This window comes from Centroberyx affinis, unplaced genomic scaffold (assembly GCF_046629955.1).
Source record: "Centroberyx affinis isolate AG114_WGS23_722 - 3 ecotype Tasmania unplaced genomic scaffold, CSIRO-AGI_Caff_v1 ptg003023l_1, whole genome shotgun sequence".
NCBI classification, from domain to species: Eukaryota; Metazoa; Chordata; class Actinopteri; order Beryciformes; family Berycidae; genus Centroberyx; species Centroberyx affinis.
The window spans coordinates 102,213-123,804 of NW_027281120.1; the positions used below are offsets into that span (position 1 = coordinate 102,213).

Consider the following 21,592-nt stretch of genomic DNA (forward strand, 5'->3'; position numbering starts at 1 on the left):
TCAATCACACCCATCACTGGGCTTCACAGACCACTATGTTATCTTCCTGCTTCCATGATACAAACAATCACTGAAACGTCACAAGCCTCAAACCTACAGTGTCAACCAGTGGTGGATGGACACCAGTGCACGACTACAGGGCTCCCTTGCATGCAGCCACTGGGACATTTTGGATGTTGATTTAAGCTAGACAGTTTTCACCATCACAACCTATATTTAATTCTGCATGTCAGCCACCATCCCAGTCAAGACATTTAATAGATAGCCCAACTCAAAACCCTGGATCATTACCAAATTAAATACTGCCTAAAAGAAAAACAATAGGTGTTTCACCGGCAAGACTGGTCTGCACTGATCCCATAAGCTGCTCAGTGAAAAATGTAATTAGGAAAGCCAGATTTAAATGTAAAGACAAACTTGAATGGGAATTCAGTAATATGAACACGGAACAGGCCTATAAGAAGGTAAGAACACTCACTGGGTGTGACCTTAAGCCCAACATGCTGTCACTTGCTGACCATGCCTCTTTTGCCAGGGATTTGAACACCTTGTATGCATGGTTTGACACTCACAATTTATCTGATCAGTTCGAAAGTCCCTGCCCATCCCAGAGCCTCAGTGGGTGAGCAGGTGCGTAAAAAAATTCCAGTACCTAAGAAACCCCACCACTGTGAGTTTATTATTGCCGGCCAGTGGCACTCACTCCAACTATTATGAAATGCCTAGAAAAACTGGTGTTGAAATACATCCGCCCTGTTGTCAACCCAGAAGTGGCTACAGACCCAAGCGAGTGACAGAGGATGCTGTAGCATGTCTCCTCCATTTTCTCCTGCAACATCTGGAATCTCCAGGCCACTATGCCAGAATCCTTTTCACTGATTTCAGCTCTGTGTTCACTGCCAGCCACTGCCACCAGTTGATCAGAAAACTCCATTGTCTTAATGTCCCTCCACTCCTCATCCACTGCGATCACAAGTTTCTCACAGACAGATCTGAAGCCATAAGCTATAACATCACCCACCATCATCACCATCAACACCAGATCCCCCCAAGGCTGAGTCCTGAGCAATTGTCTGTATACACTAAACACAAATGACTGTCTCAGCCCCTCCTGTCACCGCATATTCAGATGACACAGCCATACTTGCACTCCTCAAAGACAGTAACTGTTCCAGCTTACCCACACTCTTTTTCTCATGTGACATGTCCTTTATTGTGCTGACTATGATAACAAATTTCCTCTTGAAGGACATCTATCTATTTATCTATCTATTTATCTATCTATCTATCTGGAGGGGATGATGACTGCTCCTGTTGTAATTCTTAGGCCCCTAATTTACTTTTAGCATGTGCAAAACCAATGACATAACCCCCAAAGCAAATTGTCTTCCACCAATCACAGTCTTTGTCAGAGTCTTTGTGTTCACTTTGAACATGGTAACGGTTTTTGTAATCACTCAAGGTTTTAGTAAATCTGGACATGTGTGTGTAAAACTGTGAATAGTAAAATTCATGAGGGGGAGAGACCACTCTGGTACCTGGGCTACACATGAAAGGGTGCTGGAATTTAAGTAGCCTTAGCAGCAGATACAGATCAAACACATCATCCCAAGTGGTTAGTAGCTCTGGCTACTTGCAAATATAACTCATAAAAACTGTCATTTAGAGTGGGATGATTTTGCTTTGTTCCTCAAGCCCTTACAAGCATCTAACAGTGTTGCCATTCAGAGTTCACAAACTCTCTGAAAAAGGATGCCATGTGGGGATTTGGGGCTGTGCTTTTTCTCTGGAATTTCTTGCCATTCCCGCATCTGACCTGGACCTTGGATGTGTTTGCTGCTGTGAATAATTAATCCTCATACTGAGCCTGTAAACAATAGAAATAGTCTGTTAATTATTCTTTCTGTTTCATGCTGTAAAAGTTTTCAAGTGGTAAGCCCACACACCCTTTAGAACTTTGTATTTGTTGCCTTGCCTTGAGCCCTGAAAGCCCATTAAATCATTCATTTATTTCTTTAAAACCTTTTTTTTTTCAACTATATATTTAGGTGTAGCAATCCACATCAAAGTCAAAACAAAATATTTTCCATTATTTTAAATAAAGATTTAAATTTAATTCTTAATGAAAATGAACAATTATCAGGTATGGGTTTGTGGTGCCATTTTCAACGACCTCATTCAATATTAGCAACTTCCCATTGTGCAATAATTTTATAAGCCCACATATTTATAATCAACTAACAATATGAGGATAGATTTGGTAGGTGGATGACAGTAACTGTAGTCAGTGGTGGAAATGGCCATGTTTTACTGGGGGAACCATACTTGGGTGGGGTGGGTGGGGTCTGGGGGGGTACTCCCCGGAAAATTAAGATAATCACTGAAGATGTTTTTACATTCACAGATTTTTTATAAACAAATAAATGCTAGTCAAGTGCATTTCATGCATTGCACAATAATGTAGGATATTCTTTCTGTTAAAATCAAGAGCTGAACTTTCATTTTCTCCAAAACTGCACCAGGTTACAGGACCTTCTCTCACTCTCACTCAAACAAATCTCAAAATAAAAAAGTGCTCCAGGTTACTGGACAGAGCACACCTAATGTCATTTATTTACATCAAAAGGTTATCCATGGCGCCCAGCCAAGCAGCTCAGCCCAATGTAATGGAGATTTAAAGAGTCATAGTGCCATCTTGTGGTGAAAAAAAATTTATTTTTGTTTTGACTCCGCTGAGATCGGGAGGTAGCTCGTTTCTCCCACACAGTAAGCAGGCTGACCAATATCATGCATGTGATAAACTGAAGCTTTGAAAAGTAAAATCTACACAATAATATCATATCGCCGTTTATTCCCATGCATATGCGCGAGCTCTGTCCACCTGACAGCCGTCTGTTCTGTCGGCGGAGAGAGAGACACACAGAGTATGGTGGTTTCGGCGCATTGGCCGACAATTCCCGGAGTTTCCCAGGGGGCACGGTGCTGGCCAGTGCCGATAGCTGGGCGCCGATTTGTTCCCGGTGATCCTTCCGAGATTTCGGCGGGGGTCCCGACGCCGATGCGTCACCGGGTGTCCGGCGAATGGGTTTTTCGGCACTGCTGGGTACCAGGCCGACCTGGGATTGGATCGGGAGGATCAGTGCGTTCCGTGGGCGCAGTGGAGAGGACAGGGGCGGAGAGGAGACGGGACGCGCTGGAACAGCAGAGTTTTTACCGTTGTCTTAAATTTGACCGGCACAGAATTGGATATATGAGACTGATTTGCCGGTCGCCGGTCATGGCCAATCAGCTGAAAACCGGACGATTCCGGTCACCGACCGATGGATCGGTGCATCTCTACAAATAATCAAGATTAACGTTACATTAACTAGACTAGATATGTCAAAGACGCTACCAATGTTTAAGGAAATTAGAAAGCAACCACCACCATCAATTTTGATGAGTTTCTCAACAGCTTCCAGCATACCTGTAGCCGCTAGCGATGACAACGCTGACACTTAATGGACTGGTTCCAGGGACCCTTCAGTATCACACCTTCCCATTGGCTGTATGGGCTGTAGCTGGATTTGTGGTGCGTTCAAGCACAATACATTTTATTTGTTTCATGAACACGCTTTAGAAACAGTGTAAAACAGCTATAAGCGATTTCCCCCTATAAAAAATATTGAATAGATTTTCGAAATCTGAGCGGGAACGCCGTTCCCTCCCAACTTTTACTGCCGGAACGGCGTTCCCGTGCGTTCCCCCCCATTTCCACCACTGACTGTAGTAACTACTAGCTTCCAAAAAGTTCTTACTTTTTCAAAAAAGTGTTACATTTTCGCATGATCCATTGAGATCTACATTAATGTACAGTATACCCCAGCCACAGTACCATAGGGTTAGGGTACCTGAGTAATCACCCAGGCTACTGGGATCCCCGATTTCAGAGAGGCAGTGGCCAGTGGCAGGTACCTGTCAACAGCTGCCACGCTAAGTCCTAGCACCAACCTATAGGTGGTCACTATTGGATGGATCAGTTGTGATCGTGACAGCAACACTTGATTCAGATTCACTACAGCACTTTTTATGGTGGCTTGAATTTTTTCAGCTGAGTCATTCAGACAAAATAGCAAAGTTGCTAAGTCCATCCTATTTATAGCCCCATACTCTCCAGTCACACACACACATTTATCTCCCCTGTCTAAGCTATTAGTTTCATAAACACAGAGACAGAAACATTGTTAGATCACAGCAGAAACTATTCTGTCAACTGCCAAAGTTTTGTTTAAAATTTTTCATGATACCCAACTCTTGCACTCTTTTGCCCTCTAACCTTCCATTCTCCTCTTTTTCCTCTGCATAAGAGCTTTCTTCTCCACCTTCACCTCCATCCTCTTCATCTCCTTCTTCTCCTGCACTGTACTCATTGACATGCATGATGAACATCCACTGAGAGCAACACATTACCATTATTCATGTCAAGAGTGCACTCAGAGCCCGACTGACAGATCAAAAGATGCAGATGATAGGTTGGGGTAGTGGTGGTGGGTGTGATGAATGGACCTGTCTTTGGAGATGGCTAGCTGTGAGTTGGGGGCCAGGTTTGTCTTCAAACTCCCCCACTCAGTTGTTCGTTTTGGGACACTGTGGAGCAGCCCAGCACTGCACTGCATTGCAAGTAAATCGCCCATGTCTAGACAAATCATCACTCCTTGCACAGACTCCAAGGTCTACATATCTCACTTTAATTCAACTCTTGATGCATCGCAAGCCACGGCAAACAGGGCAATGGCTATTAACAGAGGCTGTAGATGAATAGCTGTTTCTCTGTGTGTTTTTTAAATATCTGCTTATTTGGACCTTTTTGTATGTCTGAGAGACAACGAGGGGAGAATATTCTGCTTTAATATTCAGTCTCCTTGGTGGCATAAATGAGCCAGAGCATGTCTAGACGGGTCATATGAGTTTCCCTGAGGGTTTGTGATTTTCTGCCAACTGGAAGCAAAGCAGAAGTATAGCTTCCCTCTTCTACCCACAGCCAGTTTTCTTGGATTCTTTCATCAGGGGTTTAAGATGAAGAGTGAGACTGAGCCATGAGGGGGAAGCCTGTGTGGCAGGATCCCTGTAGAGATGAGACAATATTGAACTAATGCAAGTTAAAAGTCAGAAAAAATAAAATTGAAGAAATAACAGTGACTCTATACACGCATTTAACAATACCTGGGGCCAAGTGGCTCAGCTGGCTAAACTGCATACCATGTTACTTCCATGCCCCCCCCCCACTGCCATCTATCGTAATGAAGCAAAAATGCCCAAAACAATCTTTTAAAAACAAACAAAACAAAAATAATAAACTAATAATACCTGACTAGCCAGGTATATGGCCTCACATACACTGTATTTGTCTTTGTAGGTCCTTAGCACAAAACAACTTTTCCAGATTATTTTCTGCTAAAACAGTGAGGTGATAATTAGTGTCTTAAATATACAACAGCAGAAAATTTATAGACATTCATGCTTTACATGCTATTTGGGGTATTTGCATGTTTTTATGACTGTATTTATTTATACCTTGCCTTGGGTGTTTTTCACACATTGCAACCTGCTTTTCAGTGTGAAGCCTTTTTACATGCCTGCCATTTTCACTTTGTCACTCTCTTCCATAGCCCTTGGCCCAAAGCAGGAGTCAGTAGAGGATTTGATGCAGAGGTTCAAGGAGAGCTTCCGTACTCCCAACACCACGATGGACATGGCTCACTTCCAGCATGTCACGCACAGTTCGTCCACGGGGCGCAAGAGGGGCCCCAGCCACACCAGAGGTAAGACAGTGTCTCTATACACACAGGTATATTACAGTGCTAGCAAGCATGGTTATTTACAATATTCAAATGTTCTATTTCATTTTACCATGTTTGACCATGGTAGCTGACTTTGTGACCATGTTTGCTGAGTTTTGGTGCTGTTGTGGAAATCATATTAAGATGGGTATATTTGTCTTTAGAAGTAATTTCCAACAGTTGTATAAATATATCGGCCTGATTAAGGCAGTGTAGAGTTATATGGGTCTGAGATACACATGAGATACACATGTTTGAGCTGTTCCCATTCAGCTTTGTTTGATCTGCAAACTCAAGATTTTGGGTGTGTTTTTGTGTACGTACATTTTCTCCTTTTCATGTCTATCTGCTGAAGCATTGCCTTTTGGCCTCCCTGCATTGGATATCCTGCATTGTTGCCTATATGAAATCCCTGAATACATGTTTTCAGAGTTTAAAAGACATAAAAAGTTATATATGAAAAGATGAATTTCTTAATAATAACTGCTTTCTACTCACTAACATGCCCCTCTCTAATTGCATTGTTCATTGCATTTAAACTTTGCGCAAACACTTATGGCGATCACACATACAAACTGAATAGGAAGTTGTCTTCTCCTTTGTCCTTCACATATGGCACCTATGATACATTAATTAATTTATGAATAATTAATTTGGTATTTAAAAGTATTTGACTTAGTAACACAATTACTAAGATTTTTTTAGCTAAGACAATCAAAATGTAACAGTTATGATACAATAAGTTGATGAGTAATTGCTGAGTTGGTCAGGTATCTGCTCTCTGCTGGGGGAGGGTAGGATGTAAACTTCATAGTATGAGTGTCTTGGTAGGGTTTAGATGTAGTGTGTAACTTCATGTTCTGAATAGAAAGGGGTATTGATGGTAGTGTGTGATGTAAGCTAGTGTTGTTGATAACAAGGTGCAGGTGACAGTGACAGCAGTGCAGCGGACTTGGGTGTGCTGAGTGTGGGCAGAGAGGGGGTGTTTCTGTTTCTGGGACGCCGGAATACACTGTTGAGCCTTCTTGAGGTGTTGTGGGCCTAATTCAGTGAAACATCGGAGAGGGAATTAATATCATATCCTATGTATTGATAAATGCTTTCATCATGTCATTAACAGTTAATTAATGAATGATGTATTGATATAGTGTACATATATCAATAAATGAAATTAACAAATCAAATAGTTGTGGTAACACTTTATAATAACCATCATTAATAAATGGTAAATTGATAGTTAATTAAACTTTAGTTAATAGTTATTTTACTGTTAACAAACAATGAAATGATCATTAATAATGTTTACTAATTATTAGTAATGCTATAATTTATGTTATTTTATCATTCGTTTGTGTAATATAAAATCATTTGTTTATAAATTATATATTGTGTCATAGCTTTTTACCCTTTTTACCGTCTCTTATCAGCTATGATACAATATATAATTTATAAACAAATGATTTTATATTACACAAACTAATGATAAAATAACATAAATTATAGCATTACTAATAATTAGTAAACATTATTTATGATAATTTCATTGTTTGTTAACAGTAAAATAACTATTAACTAAAGTTTAATTAACTATCAATTTACCATTTATTATTGATGGTTATTATAAAGTGTTACCATAGTTGTTAGTTAACCAGATAATGATAACTCATGTCAAAAAATGATTAATTCACCATTTATTAGTGATGGTTAGTATTAAGTGTGACCTGCCATTCTCCTCTGACCTCTCATCAGGTATTTTAGCCTACAGGACTGCTGCAAACTGGGTGTTTTTGTTCATTACACCTTTCTGTGTAAAAAATCCCAGGAGGGTGGCTGTTTCTGAGATGTTGTTGCAGGTCACTAGCAATCGTACCATATTCAAGTCATTTAGATTACACATCTTGCCCATTCCAACATTTAGGACCCCTTTACACCTGGCATTAACATGTGTCTTGTATTTGGATTGTGTCTAGATCTGAAGATGCTGGATTATATTGAGACCTACCATTAAAATGCATGTGGTATACACATTGAAACCAGATTTATCTTTCCCTCACCATAATATTTACATACTTTAAAATTGACAATATAAACCTCATCCTCACCCTCTATCTTGTTCACCATCGACAAGTGTCCTGACAATCATTTGTGGTAATATATTACTGTATGTTACTGAATGCAGCTGTCTGCTGCTTGTGCTTCCTGGTTGGATCCACATGCAAATGTTTATTTCCATTAACATAGCTCCTATATGTGCATTGCATTCACACATTGTTGTTGATGTGACCAAATGCGTCCCTGGTCACCTTACAATCTGTCTTCAATGTGTCTGGTGCATTTACACCTGTACTTTTATGTGGTTACACGTTATCACCCAAGATTATCACCCAAGGCGCATGTTAATGCCAGGTGTAAAAGAAGGTCTTAGTTGAACAGTTACTGAACCTCTTGACCCTGTTGGCATGCTAATTACTTATGCTTTATTTTTTATTGTCACAGGAGGAGTGAGCTGTTTGTGTAAACAGGGAGGCGTACCTAATAAAGTAGATACTGAGTGTATTTATTCTGTGGTGCATCTGCTTATTGTCATTAAGAATTGTACGAGGCAGCGGGAGGCAGAGGCTGGAGATATTCCCTCAGCGTTGGCAGACACTCTGTAGCCAGGATGGAAGTGGCACATTACCCAGACAAACATGAGGGGAGAGGGGGATGTTGCCAGTGTTGGTCTGTTGCACACACCTACAGTGGGTGTCCATTACACTCAGGACATTTAAATTATTTATTGGTCCATGCTCCCTGGTAGTGCCATCTCATTTGATGATCACTTAAAAACTCTAGCACATAAATGCCAGTTTGCATCTTGTCTGGACTAAAATTGTCAAATTGCTTTAAATACCAATCCGGTTATCCAAAGACCAATCAACAGCACTGCACAGTCTACTTCATTTCCGTCACGTTTTTGTGACTCAGCAGTTCCTATTCCATTTGATGTCTTTGGCATTTATTAGTATGCAGATTTTTTTGTTTTACATAATGAAACTGATGAGAGTACTAGATATACTGTAGGGTTTTGGGCATGTGAGGAAAGGAGTGTACAAATGGACTTGCCTTGATTTACATATTCATCACCTCAAGTGTGCATTTTGCATGGGGGCCATGTATCCCCATGTGAGGTTGGAAATGGCTGAGTCGAGTGAGTGCATAAAAATCAACGTAAGCACCACTGTGCGGTGCTTAAGTCAAGGCTTGGATTGGGCCTATGCCTTTTTTGAGGAGAGTCAGGAAGATTAATTTGCAACTTTTGGTGTTAGAATAGGTTAAATTTACAGATTATTCTAAAAAGTCAGTTCAATGTGCAAAATATAAATTAAGCCTCTGTAAACAGGACTTTTACAGTAATATCTTTCATTATTATTGCTGGCTTGCTCTTTAGGCTTTCAATTTCTATAAGCACCTATGGGAACGTTGTTTCACGCCAGGCCTTGGTGAGTGAATGCAATTTTGAGATGTAGTGTATAGGTGACCCCAGCCTCTCTCATAAATTCAACTCATGGCCAGGAAAATTCCAAACAATTTTAAGCATACATTACAGTAAAAAAAAAAAGCCATCTATGCCATTGGTCATACCTTTATTCCCATAAAAGAACTTCTGCCCACCATGGAAATGAGACATTAACCTTGAACATCTCACCTGCCCTTAACTGGGTAGCTTATCACCCTCTTGTTCCCTGTCTTCTAAATGAAAAGTAGTGCACTTAAATGTTGCATATTATACATACTTTATCTGTATACTATTAATCTTACCAGGCACACAATAAGAGTTGTTTGGGTTAAAATGCAAGATTAGCCACTGTTTGAGAATATTAATGCTCATGGTAATCTAGAAAAGTGCAGGAAAGCTTTACATCACAGTGTATTAATTTTGTGCCTGTCATATTTGCTGTTATGGGCTTAACTCTGAAATGTTCAAAAGTATCATGCGTCATTAGATAAATTCATTGAGTGAATAGCACTGGAGTTTGCACTGTATAATTTTGTGAGCAAATGATGCCTTTGTGAAATCAAACACTTTCCATGCAGGAAAATCTCCTCAAAAGTCTGTGAAGGACACTGTTGTGAGATTTTCTCTCTGAGGACAACGGCGAAAGAAACTCCTTTCAGGGCCTATAATTACAGGTTAAAGTGTGTTCTCAGCACAAGAGTCTGGTCCAGGATAACAAACAAGTTAATGGGACAAGTACTTTTTTTCCCCTCCCCTCTAACTAAAGAAGAAACTCAATTAGTTTGTGCAAGGTAAAAAGGGGCAGTTCATTGGCCAGACTCAGAAGATTAGTGCTGCGTAAAGGAAATTAATGCCTTGTCATATTCCCTGAGAAGTGTACAGGGTGAGGGCCAAGAGAATGGATGAGAGGTTTGGCGGATGCTTTACTTTTTTTCATTTTGCTCAGCTTGATACAACATTTTATGCAGTAAATTAGTTCATTTTCTCTTGCTGTTTCCCCAAGCCCCACTGTATATTTGCATGTTTTACATGGATGGTGGTTTTGAAGTAGATTAAGCTCAAGTGCAGCTGCAAGGTTTTTCTCCCTTATTGTCACTGATGACTTTGGCATTGTAATGAGCTAGGGGCCATTCTAAAGACAAAGCCTTTGACTCAGTAGTACAGGGATCCATGCTGTGTGGATCTGACCGGGTGAAACTAGACAGACAGGGGGAGTGGAGGACACCATCTGTGTAGTTTATTACAAGTCACACTGACAGGTGACTCCAATAATATGCACACACGTTCCTGAATTAATGTCACAAGTGGAATATTACCAGTTAGGACTGCTGCAGTAACTGAATAATCATGTGATTATAGGAGCCAACTGCAATTATTTTATATGATTGCAATCATTGTTTTGTTTTCACCTTCAGAATTTTCCTCGTCCATATTAAAATAGAAGCATATACCTTTGCAAATTTGTCAAAATGCATGTCCTGTCACCCACTTAAGAACAATAGTGTGATGAAGAGATATGTCTGTGCATGAACTGAAACCATTCATTGCACTTCTGTATTTCTGTACAATATATGTGATAAAAACATGGATCTTGACAGCTACTGGTTAGACAATTTTGAACAGACTTTTTCCAGACAAACTATGTCAAGGAACCGTTTCAGAGAAATCCTGCCAGTATGTGTTAATTGTGGGTCAGAGTAGGAGGAGAGGAGAAGTGCATGTGTAAAACCACTTTTGGAGAAGAATTAAATGAGCTCAGTATACAGTGGGGCCCGAAAGTCTGGGTCCACTACCAAGAACTGTTTAATAATTTATTAAAAACTAATGCAAATTTTTAGTCAAATTATGTTTCTCAAACAAGATTACTTTATTTATCACAGATATAAATAAAAAAAAAAGTTTGTTAGGATTTACTGAAAGTCAGAATTTCTCAATATTTGGTATGTCCACTGTTTCCCTTAATCACAGCTTGCAACATCGATTCTGCAAATTTTTGTAGAATTTAAGAATCCACATTATTCCAACACTCTTGTCGAGTGTCTAGTGATGTTACATTATGTTTTGCCTTTTCCCTTTTCAAATGTTCCCAAAGATGTTCAATGGCGTTGACGTCTGGTGACTGTGGAAGTAAAGCCATGCAAGTCAGCACTCCTTGCTCTTGCTTGGACTTCAAATAGGCCTGGCATAGCTTAGATGCATGTTTAGGGTCATTGTCCTGCTGGAAGAGAAAATGGGAAGGAGTGCATGCATAAAAACGCATTCCAAAAATCCCATGCAGGAAATTCATGATGACTGAAGAAATCTGGATGTTTTTTTTAAATACCATATACAAATATGTTTTTTAAATACCTAAATACCTTGCTATTTCTCATTTAACTGCTTGGTTCTTTTTGGTGTTTTGCTTACTCAAGCGATTTTGGCGATGTGCCTGTAATGTGTTATATAATCAATAATGGCTAAGCCATTTTTCGCCTGTATACTGTCTATTGTTTGCCTAGGTCCAGATCTGTGAATCCGCCCACTCCACTGCTTCTGGTCTGGCATCGTGACATGAAACGGTTTCTCTCCGTTGAAAAATCGTCCGGTCCAATGAGCGCCGGGGGGGACTAACGATTAGCCGATTAGCCAATCAGCGCCACGGGCGGGACTAACGCCATTGTCAAGCTGTTGTCAAGCGTTGTCAAGCTGTGCGCCGGAACCAAGGAGGAGTAATAACAACAATGGCGACCACTATAGACAAGATAGACGCTGCTATCGAGGCTGTTCTAAATCGATTAAAAGACGTCGTACTTTGTTTATACTTCGCTCTGTGTTGTCAAAGATGCTCTATACTTTCTGAACCGTCTCTAGTGTTGTCATGGCTACGCATCAGTGTCGACTTAAAATGACGTTAGATTCAGGCGGATACATTGGTCTCTAGTGATTGGTTTGGGAAAATCGAATTCCCCTCCCCCATGGAAATCGGTTAGAGTGGAGGCAATGTCAGACTGAAGATGGAAATGGAGCGTAACGAGTTGACAATTCTGTCTGATATCAGGCAAGTCTGTTGTCATATTTTAGAAATAAAAACGCAGCCACTGATTTGGTTTTGTTGTTTTATTCCAGAGATAAAGTTAACATCATGATGTTTTATGTCTTTTGTACATTAGGTTACCAGATTGCTGTGGATGCGGACATGAGCTGTAACGCTGTGCGGTCTGTTGGTGTCTTTGAAGGGAATTCAGTTCCAGCCTTTCTATTTTGTGCGTGCAAACCATTTGAAGTTTACAAATGCTGTTTTCCCTCGGCCCTACGTTATCATTATCATCATACGTTATCAACGTAGCACAATGAGCAACATGGATCTTGTTGCAAAGCCAATATACGACTTCACCGATTCACAGCACATTGTTTATTATTCATATTGTTGTGACTTATTTATTTATTTAATGTTCTTTCATGTTCATGTTATTTCATTTCAGTTCATTACTCACTCTCCCTGGGGATAAAAACAATTAAAACATGAATCACAATTAATCAACAATAATCGTCATTAGAAAATGTAATGATTGCCACATCCCTACTACCAGTTGCTTGTGATCCATTCATTCGAGTAGAAAAGATACATGTCACTTATCAACCATGACGGATGAGAGACAGAGTGACATTGAGAGAGGAAGAGGAGCAACTTGATGGACATAACAGATACAGTGGCAGACGACCAGACAGGCAGAGACAGTGACAAGAAATTGCTGAAGAGATATGACATTCAAACTCACTAAGCAACCCTGTTTGCAGAGAAGTCATAATAGTCATAGAACTAGTGTAATTAATGTCAATGACACATGAGCTGAAGTATTTTGCCATGAAATGTATGGTATATAGATTCATAGAACATGCATATAGTGTATGAATAAGGTCTGTAACTATTAACAAAGTACCAATTCTGAACGCTTTCATATGATAGATTATTTTCTCTAAAAATGAGAAGACAAAACATTTTGTTATTCTGCTGTAGCCACCATTTCGGTTACACTTTGAAGTCATCACACAATGTGGTTCTGTCAAATATTACGTTTTTTCCATAACAACTCCCTGCCTTATTTGCATGCATCTTTGTGCACCCTATTCCCTGCTGCAGTGTTAATGCAGTTCCATGTGCTGGCTAGGAGCTGTGGTAGTGTTTTGATGTGTCACAAAGAATCCTTTGGCTCATTAAGATGAGGATAACCTTATGGTTATTATCCCTCTTATCTCCTGTTTAATTGATGCTTTGAAGTAGCACATGAAAGTACTTCTGTGCTGTGTTGTGCTGTGTGTGTGTGTGTGTGTGCGTGCGTGTGTGTGTGTGTGTGTGTGTGTGTGTGTGTGTGTGTGTGTGTGTGTGTGTGTGTGTGTGTGTGTGTGTGTGTGTGTGTGTGTGTGTGTTCCATGGTTCCTTAATTCATTCTCTGCTCGGCTGCACTTTTAGCAACCCTCAATCTTCACTGCAGACAAAACAGTGATTACAGCTATGGGTCTGCAGCCCCAGAGCTTCTCTATGACAGGCCACGCTGCTGATCTACTGCCAAATCAGAGGAGTGTATGTGTCTGTGTTTGCTTTTGTGTGTCTGTTTTTGTGCATGTGAGACCTAGAGAGGAACTGAGAGACAAGCGTGAGACACAGACAAAGACACAGACAAAAACACTGTAATCTCTACAGTGTTTGAAATCTCATAGGTACGTAAATATCTGTCCATCAGACTGACCAATTTTCTCTCTGTCTGATCTTCTGTTTGTATTATGGCTAGTTTTACTTTAATGGGACACAACTCATTACTCATTACATTACTTTGTGAAGCTATACAATTATAATCTCTACCCCAGCTTTGGCACCCTGAGGTGGCAAAACTGAGCCTGGGTGAGGAAAATGCACATTATGTCACCATGAGGCACCAAATTGATTCTTGCTCAGCTGATGACATGTCACTGTGTACATTGAGAATTAGCTATCTCTAGCCTAGCTACTGCCATTTGTGATGGTAGAACAGAACACTTACCACATAAATAACTTGCAGTACCTAGTTGGCTTTGGAACACTTTCATCAGATGGGCGTGATAACCCAGAACTGTCTGTTTTCACTAGAATAGTGAACACCGACATCATCATCATCACTGCATCCAAGGGTAGTCTCCCAGATTGGATGAAAGTGTAGGAAGGAAGATGTTGATATAATGCCTCCAAAGAAAATGTTCAATGTCCACTCTTCTCTCTGTGAGCTGAAACTGTGCCAATGCATCAATTAGACCTGTAGCAGTTCATGAGACAGTGTACAGTGTCAAAAAATGTCAGTGACCCTTGTGATTCCCTGCTAGCCCAAGAAAACATAGTTTCAGAGATGATGCCTTTGTTGCACTGAGTGTCATGGGCACTACTATGGCACAAAGATCTGTTGACACAGGCTACAGGGGGATATTGGTTTCTCAAGCCAGAGCATTGGAACCCGTGGACTTGGCCCCTAGGGGAAACAATTTGTTGGGGAAAATGGTGCACACCCTCTTCATTTAGAGTATGCAAGGTGCATAGTACCTTGTAGACCAAAAAAGAAAATGCTCTTCCTGGGATCTACCCATGCATTTAAACCTGGATTTTATACATTTTTTGTGCTATCCGATTACAATTATGATCACCTAGGATGCATGTTAATGCAAGGGGCTTTTGTAAAAGCCTGCTATTGATTTGTCTTCAGCCAGTGTGAAGAGAATGGATGATTACTAGCATAATGGCGAACTGGGGTTAGATGGGAAAGGTTTGATTGACAAGACAGGTAATGTGACATAATATTGTCACAGAGAGAGCAGGTCTGTTTCATCACACAAAACTGAAAATCACAGATGGGGACAACAGTTTTCTTTGTTTATGCAATTTGGACACATTGTCACATTGCACAGTCATCTGTCCAGAAGGCACAGTGTGAGACAGGGGTTCAATGAATAAGACTATAGTCAACTGCATGAAATGCAGCTGAATTGTGTGTGATTGGCCTGCAAAAAACTGATGATGCATTTGTATTTGTACGGATCAGAGGAAAAAGGCAAGAGAGGAGACGGTGGGTAAAAGTGCGTTCAAAGCATTACATTAAGGATTTTGGTGGACTGAGTTCATCATAATTGTTTTTTTCTTTTTTACATTTATTTAGTAAGCGATGATCATCCATATACATGTTATTCTGACATCTTGTCATTGTCTTGTCATTGTCATTCTGACATTGTGATAAGCCGTCAACGCTGTGGTGTTTTTGCACTGTTTGCAATCAAACAGTGTTGCCAGTACTGTGATGTATTTTTCCTTGGATTTTTTTATTGATGCAGTTTGAATTTCTGTAGGTGCCAGTTCTTTTTATTCCAAGCAAACAGCTGTTGCTGCTGCTGGAAACGTAAAATGCGTCACTTCCTCTGTGCCAGAGGATTTTCTCTGGGAAAGACCTAGCTGGCACCGGGTGGTTAGAACAGCAAATGTAAAAATTGCTTTCATGAACTGGGTATGGTTAATTCGGTATTGTGTGATATCAAACTGCAATAGAAGGTAGGAAAACAGACATTCATTTATTTGAAAATGTCCCAAATTGTTACTTTGATCTTAATCATACTGATCAATGCCTATTTGTGTTTTTCCCTCCCTTGGGGTTGTGGCACCCCAGGGGAATGAAGGTAGGATTCACAATAGAAAAAGAGACGAGGGCCTGTAGTTATCAAATGTCTCAAAACTACTCGTGTTAAAATTGCGTTAAAAGTGTGACTGTGACCAAATTTACCCACTGCTCACGCTTGGACCTAAGAGGTAGTTATCAAGCGTCTTTCACCTAATTTCACCATCTGTCACCTCTCAGCAATGCATAGGAGTAAGTCTTATGAATTTTTCTCAGCATGCTTTTACAACACGGGAAGAGCTGTGAAGTGAATGTGTAATGACGTTTTGTAGTTTGTTTTTTTTGGGGGGGAAATAGGCCACACTGAGTTGACTGCACATTTCCAAAAACAAGACATATTTTTTTCCCAATTATTATTATTTCATATTTCATCCAGTCAGTGAAGTTCAATTTGCTTTACATAAAAAAAGAAAAACAATTTGCTTTACATTTAAAAGGAAAACAGAGGAAAGGACAAAACAACAAAGTGCAAGTAAATGAGACAAAATAAGTAGAAAACAGGGTGAGATAAAAACAAACTCTAGAGTCATGTGTAGATCCTGGCCAGTTGACAACAACATCAAGAATCATATAATCAGCATCAAAAACCACTTGGGTGCTATGGTAACACTTATGATGATATCAACAACTCCCGGAAAACCGGCGAGCTGCATGAAAGCGACTTGTTTCTGAAAAATATGGTGTTGATTGGTAGGAAAATCAATAAACCTGATTATATGATGTGAGGTGTATCTGTGTATGATATGAGGTGCCGTAAGTGCCCACAGGGTTAAACGGATTGCTCTGCTGATAGTAGGCAGTGATGGACCCAAATCATTGCTGTTGCACTGTTGTTTTATTTCCTATGGCCAAGAATTGTATAGTGGTGATTACTCTCTGCTGAGAGAGAATAAAATATTTCCATAGATGGGGAGATAGCATCAGTCCATCAAGTCCAATACCATACGTGTCTAACTGGTATATTTTCATTAAATTGACATTATTGAGTGTTTCCAAAACATCCCTCCGCTCCCTAAATGTGTGTGCTTGACGTCGTCTAAATGCAGCAATCTTCCACTAACTACTAACAGGATATGGCACCTCTCGAGCTCTCCTAATTAAATCCTGAGATATGGCAACCTGGTCTCACGACTTGTTAACAGCAAATTATGTGTTGGTGGAACGTAAAATGTTAAATTTATGTTGTCCCAGCATGAAACGGTTACATGAAGGAAACACAACTATGAACAGAAAGAAGTGTCACATTGAAGTAGCATGGTGGATGGGCATATGCGTTTGCCTTCAGCGCCGTTGACCGAGGTTCGATTCCCAGCGTTTACAGAGGACATTTCAACCTCAAGTCACATTTTAATTTTTAACAAACGCTTTTCTTATTTAACCATGACCAAGCCATTTCCCTAACATTAACCAAGTTGTTTTACTTGCCCAACCTTAACCCTAACCCAAACCTTAACCAAGTTGTTTGCCTAAACTTTACCAAAGTCATTTTACTTGCCCAAACTTAACCATTAACCAACCTGGGATGTAGTTCAATTCATGACGGAGGAACATATTTAAACTTGTGCTGGAGGAACATATTTAAATTTGTGGCGGAGGACGGTATTTCAATGTGTTGCAGGGGAACGTAATTCAGTTTGTGGTGGAGAAACGTTATTTTCCCATAATACGTGTCCACAGCACGTAAATCGCCGTTTTAGAGTTCATTTCACCTATTTGTGTGATATCATGTTGGATATGAGTACTTTTATGTCATAGGGATGTTGAAAACATGCTCTTACTCCTATGTGTAAAATTAAGACCAAATTTACCTCATTTTCGCGCAGTTTGCGACCAATTTCCTACTTTGAGACAATAACTATGGCCCAACATGCAGAGCTGCAAGGAATAGCCAAAGTACTTTTTATTAAAGGTTGTGGGAAGTGGTGGAGAGGAGTAAAGAAACTTGGTAATACGTAGCATCATACGTCATGCGAGTGGCCACTTGCAGAGCAGGGGGCAGCGTCCAAGGGGAGCAGAATATTTGAAATACAACGCACTTAAGCAGGGCTATTAATATAATATAATATGATATTAGTAATAAAATGTTGCAGATTAGATTAATTTAATAAACAAGTGTAACTCCTCAAAATGTTTGTTTACTTACACTTATGTATCACTTGCTCTGTCATGGTGGATTGTGCACAGGAAATGACAAATAATTGCAATGCGTTCTGGGCAAGATGCGCTCCTGAAGTCTACATCATTGTTGACTCACTCCCACGGCCCTCGAAGGGTCGATGCTACAGGTACTCACCAGAACTGTCCCTCTTGCCCCCATGCAACAGTAGCAAAATAAGGCTGATAATATCCAACTAGCCCCAGGAAAGCTTTTACAGCTTCTTTTGGTTTTGGCCATGGCCTCCACTTTTCGTATCTGCGATGTGACAGTACACCTGACAATAGTGAAGCCAAGATATTCAGCCTCCTCCTGGCCCAGCTGACATTACCGGGGGTTTGCCGTTAGGCCTGCCTTGTGTAGGGCCCTCAGGATGGTGGTTAGGTTGGTAAGTTGTGTGGACCAGTCAGGGCTATGGATTACAATATCATCCAGATAGGCAGCGGTGTAATCACAGTGCGGCTGGAGTATCTTGTATCTTGAGTATCTTCATGCTGGAATGGGGAGCCATACAGTCCGAATGGTAATACCAGGTAGTGGTATATGCCATCAGGCGTCACAAAGGCTGTTTTCTCCTTGGATTCGTCCATCAGGGGTATGTGTCAGTAGGCTTTAGTCAGGCCTAAGGTGGAGACAAAATAGGTAGGATCTAGGCACTCAATTAGTTCATCTGTGAGATAGGCATTCAACTTCGAAATTCCATTAAGCTTGCGGAAGTCATTACAGAATCTGTTTGCTCTATCAGGCTTTGGTAGTAGAAAAATAGGGCTTGACTGAGCACTGTGAGACTCTTCAATGATTCTTAATCCTAACATCCCCCTTACCTCTTCCCTGATGGCTTCACACTTTGCTTGTAGGATTCAATATGGATGTACTCTCACCCCTTTCTCCAGCTCAGTGATGATGTAGTGTTTGATGAGAGAGGCGTGCCCTGGGAGTTCTAAGACATCCTGGTAGCATCCAGACAGTTCCTTGAGGACATGTGACTTTGGCAGGTAGAGAGAGCACCACATTACCATTAGGAGGATAGCACTTCTTCAGAAGATTAATGTGATAGATCTAGGTGGGTTTCCGTCTGTCTGGTTGCCTCACCTAACTCCCCTCACTTATCTATTCCACTACCTCATGTGGGCCTGCCATCTGGCCAGAAACTTTCACTCAGAGTTGGGCAGAAGAACCAGGACCAACTCTCCTGGAAGGAATTCTCTAATTTGGGCCTGTGATTGTAGACTCAGGCCTGGTGCATGTGATCACTGCCATCAAGCAAACTAGAGCTCTCTCTATTGCGAAATAGCTTTTACAATGGTAGGAATACCATTGTCAGCCCCTCATCCAGATATTGTTTAGATGCCTCCCATGAAAGTGTGAGGAATTCCTGGAAATTTTCTCCCAAAAAGTGGAAGACATAAGGTTGCACATTCAACCCCCCATTCGGGAACTGTCCATTACCACTTATAATTATGCAGCATTGAGCCATTTTGAAGTGATTTCTTTAATACTGTTGAAGGAGGCTATCTCTCACATGAAGACTTCCACTTACACTCTTGATATCATTCTCACTAAACTCCTTAAAGAAGTTTTTAATATCGTGGGCCTTAGCATATTATCTTTGGTCAACAGCTGTCTGACCTCTGGAATTTTCCTGTCCAATTTTAAGCATGCAGTGGTGCAACCCATACTTATGAAACCCCAACTTTGACCCCACAATTTTAAATATCTACTGTATAGGACTCCAAATTTCCTTTTTATTCTTCTGTTGAGAAAGTTAGTTTCTCTCAACTAATGTTTTTTTAATTTAATTTTTAATTTTTTTTATTTAGAACATACTAGAAACATTCCAGTCTGGTCATAGACCACTGCATAGCACTGAGACCGCTCTCCTGAATATCACAAATGACCTTCTATTAACAACTGATTCAGGAAAAAAATATTTAGGTCAGTACAATTTACAATGTACAATTTTTGTCCTTTTAGATCTGAGTGCAGCATTTGATACAATGGATCATGTAACTTGTGCTTAAACACCTCAAACAATGGGGTTGCATTTCAGACACAGCACTAGATTGGTTCAGCTCTTTCCTCTCTAAAAGAACATTATTTGTTTCAATAGGTAATACATCATCCTCCTCCTAATATTTAACCTGCTGGGTCCCACAGGCCTCTATTTTATCCCCCATTTTATTTTCCATATACATACTGCCTTTTGATCATATTATCCACACATATTATGTGTCGTTCCACTGTTGGCAATACCCAGTTATACCTTTCAACCCCAGTGACCCCAATTGTCTTGAGAGTCTAAATGATTGCTTCTTAGAAATTAAATGCTGGATGTCCAATAACTCAGTGATAACAAATCTGAAATTATTTTCAGCCCAGCTGAATCTTTGAGTGTAATCTGCAGTCAGCTATTCTGGCACCATATCTGGCAACCAATACAACTTAACGTACAAAGGTTGAGGAGGAAGAGCATATTTTTCAGCTCTGCCTCAGGTTTCTCGACCTAGGTCTAGCTTGCAAGGCAAAGTCAACGAGCCAATTTCATCTCAAATGTGAAACCTTTAGCTGGGAATCTAGGGGTAGTCTTTGATTTCAATTTAACCTTAGACTATTGTAATTACCTTTATTCCTGCCTCACTCAAAAGTTGAAGTAGCTTAGCCAGAATGCTGCCACAAGGGTTCTGTCTGGTGCAAAATGTAGAGATCATATCGCCCCAATTTTAGCCTCCCGGCAGTGTTTGCCTGTTCAGTGGTTGCCTGTTCAATATAACTGTTTTCTTTTAGGGCACGGCATGGTTTAGCCCCTACTGCTTTTAACTCCCTGCAAACCAGAATGCACCCTGAGGTCCTCAGGCAGAGCCCTCCTGCCTGTTTCACGCTGTAGACTGAAGACCAAAAGGGACTGAGGAGCCCGAGGAGCTTAGGCTATAGCTAAATCTGTTCTGTCTTTTAAATCTCTTCTTAAAACCCTTTTTTATAAACTTTCTCCAACACTTTGTCTTATTACTGACTTATTTATCCTAAATTCTATGTAATCTAAGTTTATATATGAATTAATGAATTCATAAATAAATTCTTATTATTATTATTATCATTATTATTATATAGTATCTCTTATGTTTGATCAAGTACATATAACATGAAGTAATTGTTCACATTACACCTCATACTATAGTTAAGAACTATACACTGGGCCTTGCTTGAAATCAATAACAAACTATGGCAGCATAATCTGTTTGACTCTCCCCAGTCAGTAGCAAGAAAATAATATTTTTCTGTCTATAACAATCTGAGGTGTCTCTGGCACACAGATGACTTAAGTAAGTAGAGAAAACCACAGGGGATGTATACAAATGACCCAAAATGACCGTTTTGGAACTTCACATGACAGGTGGTAAAAGGTGTGAAACCCACAGATAGCAGGTTGCCAAGGGCCACTGCATTTGAGTTC

At 40.3% G+C, this 21,592-nt stretch overlaps 1 protein-coding gene across 1 annotated transcript in view; it reads left to right on the forward strand.

Moving 5' to 3' along the window:
• The window catches only part of LOC139659153 (astrotactin-2-like), a 169,443-nt gene that overhangs the window by 93,328 nt on the left and 54,523 nt on the right, over positions 1–21,592 (forward strand). Inside the window, exons 3-4 of the mRNA XM_071537373.1 lie at positions 5,649–5,801; positions 13,450–13,455. Of these exons, the coding sequence (XP_071393474.1) occupies positions 5,649–5,801; positions 13,450–13,455 (159 nt within the window). The remainder of the gene's footprint in view (positions 1–5,648; positions 5,802–13,449; positions 13,456–21,592) is intronic.